This window comes from Anomalospiza imberbis, chromosome 21, assembly GCF_031753505.1.
Source record: "Anomalospiza imberbis isolate Cuckoo-Finch-1a 21T00152 chromosome 21, ASM3175350v1, whole genome shotgun sequence".
Taxonomy (NCBI): Eukaryota; Metazoa; Chordata; class Aves; order Passeriformes; family Viduidae; genus Anomalospiza; species Anomalospiza imberbis.
The window spans coordinates 3,890,021-3,907,406 of NC_089701.1; the positions used below are offsets into that span (position 1 = coordinate 3,890,021).

The window sequence follows — 17,386 nt, forward strand, 5'->3', positions numbered from 1 at the left end:
GCGGATTTTCGCTGTCTGCGCTGACATCCCCGCGCTGCGCGCCTTGGCCGCGGGTCAAAGGCAGAGTTTGGAGACATCGGCTGACGTCAAAGGCGGCTCGGTGCTGCGGGATCGCAGAGTTTCCGCTCCCTCGAGGCCCTGCAGTGCAGCAGGAGTTCATCCTCTGCAAGGATTTACAGCCCCCTCGGTGCTCCCGGCTTTGCTGTGGCCCTGAGGGCTCCTGTCTCCTGTGCTTGGAGCTGCCGAGCCTCACGTGCTCCCTGGAATCGGTGTAGCTGGAATTCAGTGTCCTTCACCACCCTGCCTGGAGAGAGGTTCCAAAGATGGGAGAAAGGCGAAGCAGGGTGAAGGGGCTGGGGAGAAGGAAGGGGTGAACTGGTGGCCTGATGGGTCAGAGAGGGTGGAGAAGCCCTTCCTTGGTCTGTCCTGCCCTGTGGGGCATCTGGAGAAAATCAGAAGCTTTAGATGTGGTGGCAGAGCTATGGGATGTCAGAACATGTGGGATGTCAAGGCACCCCAGATCAGGCCCCACACTTTCCCTGTAGGGTCTAGAAGAGAAAGGGAGGAGGAGAGAAGCTGAGTGAGGTGTGGTGCAGACATTGCCGTGGGCTGGCCAGTGCTGTGAGGAGGGATCACTGCAGAAGCACTCCAGGATCCTGGAGGGGACGTGCAGGTTGCCGGCACAGCCTGGCGGTGATGCCGTGCTGGGGTTCAGGATGTGGCCGTGTGAGCTTGCTCTCGTCTGGGCTGATAACACCCGAGTCTGCCTCATGGGCTTCTCGAGACTTCCGCTGTCCCTTTTTATCTTTCCTCTTCCGTGCAGTCCCTCTCCGTTTCCCACTCCCCTGCCATAAACACCCTGCCGGGGCTGGCGGCAGGAAGCAAACCCTGCAAAGCACTGGAGGAGCCCAGCTGGCTCCGTGTGAGCCCTCAGCACGGAACGGGGAGGTCGAGGTCATCCCTCAGCACAGCCAGGAGGTCCCTTTGAAATCCCCAGCAGCCGCCCTGCCCTGCTCCTTCGGCCCCGCTGGCTCCATCCCACAGCGGATTTCCCACCGAGTGTTTCCTGCCTGTCCCACACAGACACTGCTCTTCACCTCCCCAGGGTGTGACACCCCTGGTGTGAGTCAAAACGGGCAGCCAGGGTGGCCTGGCAAAGTCCAGGGCAGGCAGGAACACCCTGGTCACACCTGGGGACTGCTGCATGTCCTGAATTGCAGGGAACAGGAGCACAGCCATGGTCCTGAATTGCAGGGAACAGGAGCACAGCCATGGTCCTGAATGACAAGGAACAGGAGCACAGCTGTGTCCCTGAATTGCAGAGGACAGGAGCACAGCCATGGTCCTGAATGACAAGGAACAGGAGCACAGCCGTGTCCCTGAATTGCAGGGAAGAGGAGCACAGCCATGGTCCTGAATGACAAGGAACAGGAGCACAGCCATGGTCCTGAATTGCAGGGAACAGGAGCACAGCCGTGGTCCTGAATTGCAGGGAACAGGAGCACAGCCATGTCCCTGAATTGCAGGGAGCCTTGGCAGCTCTCAGCCCCTCTCCAAGGAGGTTGGACAGCCCTGGGGCAGAGCCATTGGTGGAATCTGCTGGGAGGGGATGGGGGAGGCTTCCCACGGTGGTGGTTGTGGTCGAAGTGTGCAGAAGTGTTTGCTGTGGGTGTCTGTGGGTGCACCCTGGGAGAGGGCAGCGGGCCCAGGGCAGGAGCAGCTGATGGATGGGATTGGGCTCTGCCTGTGTGGAGGCTGGAGGAGCAGGGCTGGGTGTCCTTTCTTTTTTCATCATCATCATTATAATCCTTATTGCTGTATTTCAGTAATTAAGCTGCTCTCATCTCAGCCCATGAGGTTTTTACCCTGCGGGAAGTCCCACATTTTCTGCCCCACCACCAGCAGGCCAAAGGGAGCACAAATCTTCCCCTCGTACAAACGAGGGCTTGTGGATGTTTAAGGGCCCTGTTTTTCTTGGCTGAGAGGTTGAAAGTCCCAGCAGGCTTCAAACCCTCCCGTTCAGCATTTCCATGGTGACAGGAAGGTTCTTCTGGTGGCTGTGCTGTCCTCGGTGCCACCAAAATAACGAGGCTGGTGCAAGCCCTGTGCCTTTTGGGGGCGTTTGGAAGGCAGAGTTTGTGTCCAGTGTTGGATTGGACACTGTCCTCCATGTCCCTGATTTTACCCCACTGGGATAAGCCCAAAAAGGAGGAAGGGGTTGTTTAGGAGACTGTGCCCAGCCTCCTGTGCTGTTCCTGCGTGGGTGGCACTGCTGGTGGTGCTGTGGCATCACGTCCCATGACAGAGAGCCCATCCTGTGCCTCTACATCCATGACCCATCAGGGCAAACAGCAGCCCGGGCACTTTGCAATGCTGTGTGAATAGCTAAAGGCAGTGGAAGGCTGATAAATGCTCCCACAGCCGGGGGAAGGAGCGTTTCTGCCGCTGGAAAGGCGTTCGTGTCCCTCTTCCTCAGGCTGCGGCTATTCCCAGCTTCCGTCCGGAAGGATCCCGCAGGAATTCCAGCCGAGTGAGGCACAGCCAGGCGCCCATCCCTGATGTGGCACCTGCAGCTCCCTCCCTCCAGGTGTGGCCGCAGGAGCCGCGGCTGCTCCATCCCCGTCCCTGCCCGCGTTTGCTCCATCCCCGTCCCTGCCCGCGTTTGCTCCATCCCCGTCCCTGCCCGCGTTTGCTCCATCCTCCTCCCTGCCCGCGTTTGCTCCATCCCCGTCCCTGCCCGCGTTTGCTCCATCCCCGTCCCTGCCCGCGTTTGCTCCATCCTCCTCCCTGCCCGCGTTTGCTCCATCCCCGTCCCTGCCCGCGTTTGCTCCATCCCCGTCCCTGCCCGCGTTTGCTCCATCCCCGTCCCTGCCCGCGTTTGCTCCATCCTCCTCCCTGCCCGCGTTTGCTCCATCCCCGTCCCTGCCCGCGTTTGCTCCATCCCCGTCCCTGCCCGCGTTTGCTCCATCCTCCTCCCTGCCCGCGTTTGCTCCATCCCCGTCCCTGCCCGCGTTTGCTCCATCCCCGTCCCTGCCCGCGTTTGCTCCATCCTCCTCCCTGCCCGCGTTTGCTCCATCCCCGTCCCTGCCCGCGTTTGCTCCATCCCCGTCCCTGCCCGCGTTTGCTCCATCCTCCTCCCTGCCCGCGTTTGCTCCATCCCCGTCCCTGCCCGCGTTTGCTCCATCCCCGTCCCTGCCCGCGTTTGCTCCATCCTCCTCCCTGCCCGCGTTTGCTCCATCCCCGTCCCTGCTCGCGTTTGCTCCATCCCCGTCCCTGTCCGCGTTTGCTCCATCCCCGTCCCTGCCCGCGTTTGCTCCATCCCCGTCCCTGTCCGCGTTTGCTCCATCCCCGTCCCTGCCCGCGTTTGCTCCATCCCCGTCCCTGTCCGCGTTTGCTCCATCCCCGTCCCTGCCCGCGTTTGCTCCATCCCCGTCCCTGCCCGCGTTTGCTCCATCCTCCTCCCTGCCCGCGTTTGCTCCATCCCCGTCCCTGCCCGCGTTTGCTCCATCCCCGTCCCTGCCCGCGTTTGCTCCATCCCCGTCCCTGCCCGCGTTTGCTCCATCCCCGTCCCTGCTCGCGGCTGCTCCATCCCCGTCCCTGCCCGCGGCTGCTCCATCCCCGTCCCTGTCCGCGGCTGCTCCATCCTCCTCCCTGCCCGCGTTTGCTCCATCCCCGTCCCTGCCCGCGTTTGCTCCATCCCCGTCCCTGCCCGCGTTTGCTCCATCCCCGTCCCTGTCCGCGTTTGCTCCATCCCCGTCCCTGCTCGCGTTTGCTCCATCCCCGTCCCTGCCCGCGTTTGCTCCATCCCCGTCCCTGCTCGCGTTTGCTCCATCCCCGTCCCTGCCCGCGTTTGCTCCATCCCCGTCCCTGCCCGCGTTTGCTCCATCCCCGTCCCTGTCCGCGTTTGCTCCATCCCCGTCCCTGCTCGCGTTTGCTCCATCCCCGTCCCTGCTCGCGTTTGCTCCATCCCCGTCCCTGCCCGCGTTTGCTCCATCCCCGTCCCTGCCCGCGTTTGCTCCATCCCCGTCCCTGCCCGCGTTTGCTCCATCCCCGTCCCTGCCTGCTCCGCAGCGTTTCCCCGGGGCTCAGCGGAGCCTGGGGGCTTCTCCCGCCCGCATGGAAACGCAGCATGGCTCTGGATAGCCGGGACTGCCTCGGAAATTGGGGTTTTACATCCCCTGCGTGCTCGATGTATGGCTTTTTCCCCCCCACTCTGGCTGTCGGTGCTGACTGGGGGGGAGGGCTGCACTCTTGAAACGTTTTGCAAACGCGATGAAATGAATCCTTTCTCCTTAGAAAGCAGCAAGGAAATTCCCATTCTCCCACGGAATGTTTATATATTTTGGGCCAAGCTGTGTATCTTTTGCTGTCAAACACCCATAAGGAGGACCAGGTGCGGTGATATTTGTCAGTATTTCAGGGGCCAGCTCCTGTGAATTTGCCTGTGTGGGCACCATGTCCCTGTGAAAAGTCTCCTGGCTCAGTGACCTGCAGCCAGAGCTTGTGTTTCATGGTGGAATCCAAATTTTCCCTGTGCTGACCACCACTGACCCCTCCCTGGCCACTGCGGGTGTCACAGCCCAGCTTTTGGGGCATTTGCCCAGCGTTTACTGGGGCTGGGAGCTGCATGGGGCGGCTGTGACTGCTTATACAAGTCCCCTTTGCACTCTTCCCAGTGCTGCTTGGAAGGGTGTTTAGTTAATAGGATTATAAAGCTTTCCTGTCGTCAGGCAACGGAAATCAATGGTGGGCCCCTGGGAATGAGCCTCATCCGATTTACAGCCCAGCCCAGCACGGGTGTGTGGCCAGGGCTGCTGCAGGGGGGATGTGCTGCCCCCTCCGTGGTGTCCCCCACGCTGCTGGGGCCTCCTGGAAATAAGGAAAAAAGGATGTGAAGCTATTGGAAAGCGTTTGGACCAAATTCCTTCCTGAAGCGTCCTTTGAAGGCCAAGAATTGGAAATCCTTGGTTCTGTAGAAATGGATTTTCGCATCAAGATTGGTGTTTTTGGCTTGAACAAAACAAAGACAAAACTTCAGCTATCACTCCCTATCACCCTGTGTATAAAGATGGGGATTCTTGGTGTAATTATACCTCAGTTCTGTTTTCAGCACCCAGTCATACCCCTTTATAATTACCATGGGGGATGCTTTTCATCTGTGGAGAGAGAGCTTGTGGAGATATCTGTGGAGATATCCAAAGAAAATGGATAAATTCTGTGGATTTTCCAAAGGAAGTGGTAAAGGGTCCAGTGGGGCCATGTGAGCAGTGGCTGAGGGCACTTGGCTTTTTGCCTGGAGAAAAGGAGACACTGAGATCTGCACTTCCCTCACGAGGGACAGTGCAGGGGCAGCTCTGATCTCTCTTCTCTGGTGACCACTGACAGCACCTGAGGGAATGGCTGGAGCTGTCTCAAGATTTAGGTTGGACATCAGGGAAAGGTTCTTGCCCCCGAGGGTGCTGGCACTGCCCAGGCTCCCCAGGATGAATGGGCACAGCACCAGAGCACCAGGAGTGTTTGGACGATGCTCCCAGGCACAGGGTGGGGTTGTTGGGGTGTCCTGTGCAGGACCGGGAGTTTGATTTGATGATCCCTGTGGGTCCCATCCAGTTTGGGATCCTCTGAAATGCAGAGGCTGCTCTCAGTCCACTCGTGCCAGCCGTGTGTCTCACCAGCTGCAAGGATCCAGCTGGGGCAGTGCCTGGGATCCCACAGGCACTCAGGATACTGATGCAGCCCCGTGGTGCTGGCTGGCTGTCCCAGAGTGCTGGATGTTCCCCAGCTCCTGTGTCTGCTGCTGGGCTGGTGCACAGGAATTCCTGGAACCCAGGAATTTTCCCTTTCTCCAGTCAAAAATGATGGCTTGTCCTGAAAGCTGAGAGCAGGTGCTGCTCTGCGATGCCTGCGGGGCTTTGCCCTCCTCTCTGCTGTCAGCAAAGATCTGGAGACAGCAGCTTGGCAGGATGGGCTGATGAATTTGTGTGATGCAAAGGGAGCTCACAGCTGCCGCCCCCAACATGCAGCCCAGCCCCTCCCTGGTGGGCTGCACGTTTCACTGCACAGGGGCAGGACTGGGAAAGCCCAGCTCTGGCCACAGCCCAGGAGGACAGGGAAGGGCCTTTGTGCTCTCTGGATTGTCTCCACCAGATCTGACAGCCTCGGGGGCTGCTCAGTCCCCTCCTGCCTTGTCTCTGCCCTCCCGCAGGGGATTCCAGGCTGGAATGCCTCCCTCTCCCTGTCTGACCCAGGAGGGAGAGCTCTGCACAAGGCACCAGCTCCCCTTGCCGCCAGGAAAGCCATTGGAACCCTTCGCTGTCACAGGGGGAGGGTGGGGAGCAGCAGGGAAACTTCCAGAAAAATCAACCTGCTTCAGGAATCTGGCCGTGCAAAAAGTGTTCCCCAGCCCCTTGGCCGCTGGAGAGGGCACTGCATGTGGTGGAGGCTTCTTTAATCCCCGGAGGCTGCAAAACAGGCGTGAAGAGAGAGGACTGGGAGAGCCCTTGGCTCAGGGTGCAGGGCTGGAAACCTGCAGGCTGCCAGGGCTGTGTCTCTTATCTCTGGAGCCCGGGGCTTGCTGTCTGCCAGGGAGCAGCGGTGTGGATCTGCAGATAACCTCTTGGCCATGGCTAATGTGGGTTACAGCACGTGAGGAGCTGGGACTCTGTTAAACAGCTCCAGGGCTGGGGAGACTGGAACCTCCTCCTCTGGGTTTGGTTAAGCTCCAGCTAAACCCTGGAAAATGTGCTGAGGGGAGCAGTCCTGCCCAGCGCTGGGGGCTCGGCCAAGTGGGTGAATCAGGGGATGCCCCATGTCTGGCAAACACTCCAGACTGTGCTGTGCTGGGCACCAGCTCTGATTGCCTGCAGGCATGTGCCCAGAGAGGTGCCCTGGCCCTGCTGCCAGCCTGGTCCTGCCACAGACAGCTGCTGCTCTGGCCTGCTGGCAGGTGGGATGAGTCCCTGTGGAAAAATCACCAGTGGGGATTGTCCTGGCTCGCTGATACCCTCAGCTCTCCGTTCCCCCGGCATCTTTCCAGCAAAGGCATTTGCAGTGGGAAGCAGCTGGTCCTGCTGCTGGGCTGGCGTGGGCACAGCTGAGCCTTGCTGTCACCTGTGCTGTGCCCACCTGGTCCCTGCAAGGACAGTGTCCAGAGCTGGCCCTAGAGGGGACAGGATGTGCTGACATTTGGGAGCTTATTCTGGTCCCCAGTCTGCCTGTGCTGCAGGCTCCCCTGCCAGGCAGACTTGGGGAAATTACGAGGCTTTTCCTTAGGTTTGGAGCTGCAGGGGACACGTGGCAGTTTGTGCCATCGTCCTGCAGTGCCAGGTGCAAAGCCTGAGGTGCGTGCCCAGCCTGGGAAGTGGGGCAGCCATGCAGGAGCACAGACAGCCCAGCAATCCAGGCACCAAGCAGGTGTGGGCCCTGTGCCACGGATTTCCCGGCAGCAGAGCCACGCCCGGGTCTCCCCCATGAGGTGCAGTGGGGTGGGGACACCACGGAGGTGTCATTGAAAGGGCTTCGTCTGGTGGGAAACCATTTTGGGGTGAGCCAGACAGGGGTGATGGGGAAGGAGCTGTGTGGTCCTGTCCTCCCCCTTCCCTCCCGCACTGGGGTGGAACGGGGGGCAGGAGGGAGTGGGGACCTGCCCAGGGACACGGGGCCCTTCCCCACCCCGCGTGTGAGCGCTCCTGGCACGGCTGTGTCGTGGTGGAAGGGCAGGAGTCCCCTCCTAGAGCGGCTCTGCCCGCCCGGGGGTGTTCCCACCCCGAGCTCTGTCCGCAGCTCCGCTCGAAGGGCGGCTGTGGGATCCCCATGAGCTGTTGCCATGACAGCCCCGAGCACGGCTCCCTCCCCGTGCCCGTGCCCGTGCCCGTGCCGTACCCACCGGGAGCGCTCGGCATTCCCGGCTCCCCTGGCACCGATCCCAGCCAGGGCCGAGGCTGCAGTACCGCGGGCAGAGATCCCTTTCCCCCTGCCGTTCAGGGAAGCAGAAAGGAGGTGTGGGGGTTCCCGCTGCTCCCTTTCCCAGCCGGGAGCCGCGGCCCCGGTCCCGTGCATCCCCTGCAGCCCCAGGAGCACGGCAGGTCCCCGTTGCTGCGGTGACAATCTCCATGGAGACCGGCCGGGCACAGCTGCATCCCGGGCACCGCGGCAGGGGATGTGTCCCCCTCCCCAGGGGGACACGCTGGCTCCCGGGGTGCACTCTCAGCCTCCCGGGGAGCGTGGAAATGGAAATCCCTCAAGTGGCGAAAGTGCGGAGGAATCCCGAGGAAACTTAATTGGTTTTCCCCCACCCCTCCTTTAATGCTTGTTGGCTTTCACTCCACACTGGTAAATGCTGCTCTGCACCTTTTAAAAGGCCGTCTCATGCTTCGCACGGGCTTGATTGTGAATTAATTTTGCATATGCATCTATTGTGGGGAGCATGGGGATTTATTCGGGGTGCTGGATGCCAGACAGGCTTTCCAGAGGCGTGAGGTGCAGCACGGGCTGTGCCTGCTCTCAGGAGTGACTTTGAGGAAATGACAGTGGCTTCTCCAAATAAATGCCTAAAAACAAGGGTGCAGATTCAAATCAATGGGATTTATTCCCACAATTAGTTTGGGAGAAGACAGGGTGTGGGTGCTGCTGTATATCCCATTTGAAATCATTCTTAGATGTCAAGGTGATTTTGATTTTCACTGGGAAATAGGTATCCTACCTGCACATGTTCTCCTGAAAGTCCCACCAGGCTCCATTTCCATGTCTGCCTCTCTAAATCTACCCGCAGGCTTTCTGTAAACACCACATTTCTCCAGAGAAATGCTGTTTGGTTGGGATTTCTGTGGTTTTGAAACCAGATTTCCTCTTTCTATTACCAAGAAGTGTCAAAAGGGAAGAGCTGTTGGGATTTTCCATTTGCCATTTACTTGTCATGGCACTTTCTTTCCCCTTTGCCTTTCTATCAGCCTCACAGAGTGAAAATAAACCTGCAGGTTTTGTGTCATTTCTCTCAAGTACCGCACTCTGGTGCAGGATGCTGTGATGTTTGCGCATGAAGTTGCAATTTCCTTTGAAAAACAAACTCACCATTGTTATTCCTGGGGAATTTCTTTTTGTTTTGTGGAGGTCTTTGATGCTTGACATCAAGCATTGGAGTCAGTCTTCTTTTGTGAGTCACTGGGTGTCAGGAATGCCCAGCTTCTTGGGAGAGGTTGGTCACTGGGTTTTGGAGCATCCCAAATGTTCAGCAATGCTAAGATCCTCCTGTGCATGAGTTTGTCCCTGAAAGCTGCATTCACCTGTGCAGAGGTTCAGTCGTGGGGTGCTCAAAATGATGTTTTTGCAGGGTGATAGAGGCTGTTAGGGCCTTAAGGAATGGCTGCACTTCCCAGTGCAGGAGCCATTCTCTCCCCTGGAGTGGTTGGGAGCAGGATGCACCCAGCATAGGAATTACAATGAATTTGCCCCTGCAGTTGCTCTGTTCCTGCCAAGACTCTTACTGGAAAACAGTATTTTCCCAGTAATGGTTGCTAAGCACTGAGGTCTCGTGATGGGCTTTATCTGCTCAGCTGGAGCTGCCACAATAAAGCTCCAGAGCGAAATGAAACGGGGAAACATCAGCGCCTGTGCTGGGGCTTCCCTGTCCTCCAGAGGCAACCCCAGGAGGAGATTTCTGCTTCCCCCTGGCAGGGCTGGCCCACGCTGCTGTGGGGCTCCAGCAGCACCTCAGTCCTGTGCCAGTGGGGATGGCTCCTCTGTTTTCCCTGCGCAGGGATGGTTTCGTGCTGGCAGATCTGGGATCCGAGCACGGTTTCTACTCACGTCAGCCAGACTGGAGGAGCAGGAGGATGAAGCTGTCGTTCAAACATCTGCGTAGGATCATCCTGTCTGGGCTGGTTTGACAGTGGGGTTTTGTTTTGTGTTTCTGCTGCAAATCTCCCAGTGGGAAGGGCTCAAAGGCACTCTGCTGGTCCCACTGAGGGACCGTTCCCCAGTGACGGGGGCAGGTGGCTGGGGACACTGGTGGGTGGACATGCATGAGCTGGCCCCAGCAGAGGAGGGGAAGGCTCCACACCATCTCTGGGGCTGTGTGAATGCCCACAACATCTGGCTGGTTACCTCTGACCAAAGCATTCCATGCACAGCAGCTCCCGTGTCCCGTCAATCCACCGTGTTCCGTTCCTGTTGGTTTGAGATGGATCTCTGGAGCATCTCTTCTTTTGTCCAACCTTTGCTGCTGCTCCTTTGCCTGGTGTCCCTCCTGGGACTCTGCACTTGGAATTTTATTTTCCTTTGCAGCCTGCCTGTGTGGTTTGTGACTTTTCCAGAAGGATTGTCCCTTTTGGCATCTTTATGGCTGCCAGGTGGGAGGTCAATGAGCAGAGCACACTGAGCTCTGGCAGAGGTGAGTGACAACCTCTGAGTCTGTCCCTAGCCCTTCAAGTCCTGGGAAGCCCCAGAAACAGGGAACCAGCAGGTGATGGGACTCCTACACCTCCACACCACCTCTGCAGATATTCCTGTTCCCATGGTATAGATCAGCTACTGAACAGGATGATGAGCTCCTGAGAATGGTAGCCCTTGGAGACTCTGGCACTTGAGTGTGAAATCTGTGTCCTTCTCAGGATGTTTGGAAGCTGCAATCTCAGCTGACCAAGCCCTGCTTGTTACTGGAGAGTTGTTGTTGGAAAGCTGAGTTCTGCTGACCAATTGTTGCAGGCAGGTGAGTAACCTGAGCTGGGGCTGAAGCACAGGTTTGAATCACCTTTCCTGGAACCAGAGCTGTGGGCACTGCCTGTGCTGAGGGCAGGGTTTGGTGCTGCTGAAATGTGGGACAGTCCTCCGTGGGAATGCACTTGGCATTGAGTCACCAAGGAATCATGAAGGAGCAGGACAGAGACTGCCTGTGCCAGGGAGTTTCCAGGGCTGTGGCACTGCCTCTCTGCCCTGGAAAGAGTTGCCAAAATTCTGTCAGTCAGTAGCTGGGGCATGGCCCTGGAAATTTTGCCTTGTCCACATGCTCCAGCTGTGATCTCCCCTCTCTCCTTGCCTGCAAATCCATTCCTGGGGCTGCTGCAGTGCTGTCTTCTTGTCCTCACTGCTGCTCATCTCAGCCATATGGTGGATAAAAAATCTGCCTAATTTCCAGTTAAAACTTAATTTATGGTGGGTTTATCCCTACTTGGCCTTGTTCCAGGCTTGCCCATTATCTCCCATTCCTGCAGCATGTAAGGGCTGGTTTTCTCATCCTTGCATTTCCCCCAGGAATGATGGGCCAGACCCCGCTCCAGTCCCACACTCGGCTGGGAAGGGGCCCAGCTCCGACTGGAAGTGGCACGGAGGGTCCGTGTGTGTGTGAGAACCCCCTAACCCCGGCTCTTGGCTCTGGCTTCTGCGCGGATGAGTCAGCCCGGCGCTGGCTTGGCGCTGAGCGGGGCTCTGCCAAGCCCGGCTTACCTAACGGCGCAGGAATGCCTGGCTCAGCGGGGCTCCTCGGCTCTGCTCCGACACCTGGCCGTGCTGCGAGCCGCGCTTGTGGCCTCGGGCAGCGGCTGCGTTTGGGAAAGCTGGGAAAAGGCTGCACAGTCCCAGACTTTTGCCCTGCAAGAGACTCCTCAAAGTGGGACCCACAAAGCCACCCCAAAGCGCCTGCCTGGAGTAGGGTCTGTTCATCCTATTTATGTCACCCCTGCCCAGCAAGAAGGGCAGTGGAAGGACATAAACTCCTGTTCGTTTGAGGGCAGTGGGGATTTTCATTGGCATTTCACCCTGGTCCCTCTGTTGGGTATGTAGTGTCTCCCCTGGTTGGGTGTGAACCCCTCAAACTGCTTCTGCCCTGCTGCCCTGGCTGGGTGTCACCCCTGCCACTGAGCCTGGGCTCTGCAGCTGTTGAGGGTGAGGTGCTGCCTCATGGGCTTGGCCCCAGGTTCCCTCCTGTTTGTGGGAGCAATAACATCCGTGTGAACTGCGTCTGCAGGTGATAACACGAGTTGCTCCATGTTCAGACTCCTACCCTGCTTCTACTCTTGGGGAAAATTCTATAGGAAGATGGTTTTCACAGCAAACCACCCAATTCTGTGCCGTGCTTCCTTTAGCAAAGCTCCAGGTTGGATTCACAGGTTCTCTGGTGGGAAAGGCACCTGGGAATGCTCACCTGGGCAAGACCTTCCACGCACAATTGTCCTACACAGGAAGTGATCACCAGTACTGGTGGTCTCTCAGTGCCATGCTGCATTCTCAGTGCCATAAGGTTCCCGAGCACTCTGGGGATGGGAATTTTTTAAGCCTCACTGTAGTCCTTGGAGTACAGGAAGGCGTTGAGCTGGAACTGCCTCTGACAATGGAAAACAGGGATGGGAGAAGAAAGGGGGAGGCTCCAGCTCCGACCATTCATTCTCCCTCTGTTTCACACCCTCTCATCCTTCCAGCTCTGCCTGTTTGCCTGTCACAACAGCCAGGGGGAAACGCTGTAAGTGCCGCAGATGCGGTTTGATCATAATCACAACCCAACAGCAGGCAGGACCTGTTGTGCGTCTCCAAGACAATGCGCGGGCTCGGCGAGTGCCACGCATGTCGATGAGGCTGGGGAGCTCCCGGCGGGGCCGAGCAGCAGCCGGAGCCGAGAGAAAGGAGAAGCTGGGGGCAGGCAGGGAGCCGGGGCAGGCTGGCCGAGGGCTGCTTCCCCGGCCTCGGCCGCACACACGCGCGCACACGGGCGCGCTGCTCACACACGCGCACGCTCAGCTCCCGGTGCGGCTCCTCGCCGCTCTTTGATTCGCGAGGGAGGAAATTAGACCTCGTAGGAGCGGCAGGAGCAGCAGCTGTTGGCAAGATGTGCTGACAAAATCGGACGGGGAGAGAGAGAGAGATCTCCGATCGGTTTCGCCGCCTGGGCTGGAGCTGCTCCTGGGAGAGGAGCGGCGGAGGAGAGACAGGAGGATGAGCAGCCCCTCCATCCCCGGGAAGATGGAGGCTAAACCTTTGTTCAACGTGCAGAAGGCTCTGGTGCAGCCTGTGCAGATGTGCATGTTGGATATCCCCCTGAGCGTGCAGGATGACGATGTAAGTAGAAGGCGAGGGAGCTGCCAGCCCGGGGCCGGCTCGGGGACACGGTGGGTGTGCGAGGGGCCGCGAGGTGCTGTGACCCCACCCCGGCACCATCCGGGGGTGGTGAACTTCTGGCAAAGTTGACGATGCCAAGAGCTGGCACCGCCTCCAGATGTGACCGTTTCCTCTCTGAAGTGCTGTATCCTGAGGCAGGCTGTGGCGCTTGCCAAATCCAGGGCACCAAAACGAAAGGAGGGGTTTGGGAGGGAGGGGAAGCCTTGCTGTGTGGAATAAGAGTCGTGTTGTGGCTCGATGCAAAAAGGGAGTGTTTGCTGTGCATCTCCTGGCTCTGGTGCCCTGGAGAGGCTGGTGGGTGTGAAACCCTGCGAGGCAGCTCTGCCTTCACACACCTCGGCGGCTGCCTGGTGTCACCATCTGCCAGGCTGCCCTGCCTGGTGTCACCATCCGTGGGCTTCGGTCCTGCCCTCCCGCTCTGCTGCAGCTGCAGGGTTTGCTTCACCATGCAAAAATTGGTGTCGATTGCAGCATTGAGGCAGAGCTTTCCCAATGTGGGTCAGGGGATCCCTGCTGAGGGCTCCTCTTGCCCCTCACAGAAACACACCCCGAATCTGGCTGTGCATGAGGGACCCTGGGATAAAGCTACTGGAGAACCCAAAATCAGGGGTGATGCTTTTTAGGGCTGGTGGGTGGTGAGTGGTCGGTGTCCCACCTGTGTAAGGGTTTTGGGTGTGATCCAGGTGCTGATAAAATTTGAGGCCAAACTTGCTTTGATTTTTGGAGCAGGGAAAGCCCTGCCTCTTGCTGTTTGTGCTCAGGGCATGTAGTGTCACTGCAGGAGCTTTAAATCTGGATTTTCTCCATGGCCACCAACTGTTCTGTCACAATCACTGTTACCTTCTCTTCAGCATTGTCTGTGTGTTTAAAGAGGTGAAATGAGAGCACAGAAACGAGCCCAGTTCCCCGGGAGGAGGGAGCACTTTCCTGCAGGGCGGTGTGTTGGATCCTAGCAGGGCTGGGGAGCCCCAGCTCAGCATCCTGAGTGTCCCTGCAGGGACAGGGGACTTGCAGGGAGCCTCCTATTTTTAGAAACAGCCCGGGGGGCTTGGCCAAGATCGACAGTGTTGCTGCACTAATGAGGATAATGAGGATACCTGTGACGGCCACTGCGGAGCTGCTGGGGTGTGCCAGGGGTGGGCAGGTGCCTCCTGCAGCATTCCTGGGAAGGAGGGAGGGAGGTGGCTGGAGCGGGTGAAGCAGTGCCTGGGTGCTTTATTCTCCTTCAGCTCCATTCCTAAGCAGCAGATTTCTCCAGGTTTACGGCAGGCCATCTCCATTCCTGCTCAGCAGTGCAGTCTGGTGCTGGACTTCCCTGCGGCCCCTGCTGCAGCGAGGGGGATCCTCAGGGTTTGCCCGACACAGGTGGAGGCTTCCCCGCTTCCCTCCCTGCTCAGGGCATCGTCTGGGACTGGGCACGGGGAATGCCCTGGCCTGGGTCACTCAGGGACCGCTGCTTGCTTATCCTATTCCTGGCTTTTAGCAGGAAAGAGAAATAATTGTTAAGGGGGCTGTGCAATATGTTAGTACTGGGGTTTTTTCTTATTTGGTTGGTTGGGTTTTTAACAATTCCTACGAGCCCTCTGGAGGCTGCTGGGTGACAGCCGGTCCTGGCAGTGAGGCTCTGGTTGGTAACTGGCACATCAGGGTGTCCCCAGATCTCAGGTCATGGCCAGGGCATTAGTGCAGGACAGGAGAGGTTAGGGCTTCCAACCCTAGGGTTAGGAACTCCAACTGCCGGGTGTCACACTGGGACTGGGTCTCCAGCGTCCCCATTTTCACATTGCCCAGCCATGTTCACTGGTGCTTTCACCCCCTGCCCTCTCCTGCACTGGGCAGATGGGGATGAAACCCCCATGGGCAAACACTGTCTGGCAGCACCCGTGAGCAGGAGGTGGCTCAGGGACTGCTCTGCCTCTCATGCTCATCTACCCCTGCTCTGAGGCTCAGTTCCCATTCCTGGAAAGTGGGGCCACAGCAGGTCCCATGGCTGGAATCTCCATCTGCTGCAGAACACAGACAGGGAATTTCCCCAGCAGGGAAATCCTGAGTGGCGTTTTTGTCTGTGGGGTGATGGAGAAATTCCTCTTTCAGAGCTGAAACATTCCCCCAGGCAGGCAGGGTTTGGTGTCTCACACCCACCCGCAGGTCCCTGCTCATCTCCTGCCGTCGCTTCCTCGGTCTGCGTGGGCAGCGGGGAGGGAGCAGTGTTGGCATTTCCCCCTCTATTTCAGGGCTTTGATTTCTATTTCAGGCTCATTAATTTCTTTTCTTCTTGGAGATGACACAGGCAGGTTGGGAAAAGTTTAGGGGCTGCATTACCTGGGCTCTTCTGCAGGATCCTCTCTGTGTCAGTCACATCTGGGCCATCCTGGAGCCTGAGAAATGGGCTTTCCTCCTGCTGCAAACCATTCTCTGAACACACCACTGACCTTTTTCAGGCTGGATTCCCAGGGAGCAAAGCTTTGACTTCAAAAAGGAGCAAGGCAAAGCCCAGGTTGGGGACACCTCACAAAAACAGGAACCTCTGAGTCAAGTCTCTTCTCCCAGGGCAGCAACTCTGTTGGGTTCTCATCTCATATTCCTGTTTTTCAGGGAAACTTCTCTTCCCCAGCAATGGACTGGGTCTCCTCTGGGGGACGTTTCACCAGCAGGGAGGTGCTCATGCCCACGTTCAGTGGGTGGGTGGGTGGAGGTGAACATCCCCCCCAGGTTACCCTCGCTGTGGTGCTGTGTATCAGGCAGAGGAGGCTCTCATTTCTGCCTCCCTCGATCGCTTTCAGTGGGGTTGTCAATCCCCCCTTTCACAATTCAGCCACAGCAGTTGCAAAATTGCCCAGACTGCCTCTTTTGCTCCGATGGGGAGGGATTTCCAGGGCTTTGCTAATAGAAGAGCAACAGCTTCTACGTCTGGAAGGTGGGGAAATCAATGAGCAGGCTGTTGCAAGTGATATAACGGCTTTTTATGGCATCTCAGGCAGCTCCCTGACACGACGGAGCTTTATGGCTCGCTGATTGTCACCTTAATTGGCGACATCCCCTCCGTGCCGGTGCGAGCCCGCGGGGCTGGGAGGGAGCCGTGAGCCGCTGTCCCTCGGCGGTGGGATGCTGCTGCCCGCTCCCAGTGCATGCCCCCTGCCTGGTGGGCATCCCAGGGCACGCCAGGCTGATGCCATGCAGCGGTCACAGCGTTGTGTCGTGATGGAAAGCGCTGGGAAAGCCCCCCTTGCTGCAGGGTCCGGCAGGTCAGGGAGGAGCAGCACAGCCGGGGGCTCTCCCAGCGCTGCAGGGTGAGAAGCGATCAGGGGAAAATCTCATTGTCCCGCTTGGACACTTGCATCCTCCACAGCCTGTCCTGGCGGTCTCCCCATCTTTGCCTTCTTCCTTTCTCCTCTCTGATGTCCTAATAAGTACAGTCGGTCTGACTTCAAAGTGGTTAGCAAATATTTTCCACTCCAGTGAGCTAATTAGTTAAATTACATTTCACATGCTAATTTATTCCTCTAATATTATTTTTTTTCCCTCAGCATACTGAAATACAGGAGAAGATAAAAGCTTGGTTTGACCTTAGAGCCAGGCTCAGAGGAGCTGGAGATGGGAACTAATGATTAGTTCCCGGGTTTGCTGTAGCACAGGCTTATTCCTTGCCGCATTTGAGACCTCATTCGGCAGAGTTTTAAGAGTTTTAGCTGCCTGCAACCCGGGCATCCTGGGTGAAACGTTGTCCTGTGGCACACAGAAAGAAAACTTTCAGACCAGCAGTAATGAGCTACTAATTTCCGGCTTCATTGTTCCTGTCCGCAGCACCGGTATCGCCTTGGAGTGCTGCATAAATAGCAAATTAATCCTTGCAGAACTGGGTGGGAATGGTGTTACTTCCCCCATCGGGGCTGGAAAGGCTTTAACTGGGAGTCAAACAGGGCCAGGGAGCTGATGCTGGTGTCAATCCCAGGTTGAAGCTGTCGGGGCTGGAAAGGCTTTAACTGGGAGTCAAACAGGGACAGGGAATTGCTGCTGGTGTCAATCCCAGGTTGAAGCTGTCGGGGCTGGAAAGGCTTTAACTGGGAGTCAAACAGGGACAGGGAATTGCTGCTGGTGTCAATCTCAGGTTGAAGTGATAGCTGCCAACGGCCTCGTGGTGAATCAAAGTCTGCCGTGTCTGTATCAAAGGCTGTTTCTTTTCCACTGTGCGCATATGGTAGATGTTATCGAGAGGGAGGAGCTGAAAATTAGCTCTAGGACCATTTCCTGACCATGGCTGCAGTCAAAAACAACAAATTCC

The 17,386-nt window shown here is 57.7% G+C and overlaps 1 protein-coding gene across 2 annotated transcripts in view; it reads left to right on the top strand.

Moving 5' to 3' along the window:
* The window catches only part of RALGDS (ral guanine nucleotide dissociation stimulator), a 58,867-nt gene that overhangs the window by 4,217 nt on the left and 37,264 nt on the right, over positions 1-17,386 (top strand). Inside the window, exon 1 of one of the 2 annotated variants that reach the window (XM_068211155.1) lies at positions 12,865-13,044. The exons of the other annotated variant lie outside the window; for it this stretch is intronic. Coding sequence (XP_068067256.1) covers positions 12,922-13,044 — 123 coding nt within the window. The 5' untranslated portion in view covers positions 12,865-12,921. Of the gene's footprint in view, positions 1-12,864; positions 13,045-17,386 lie in introns of those variants that run through there. 2 annotated transcript variants of the gene reach the window in all.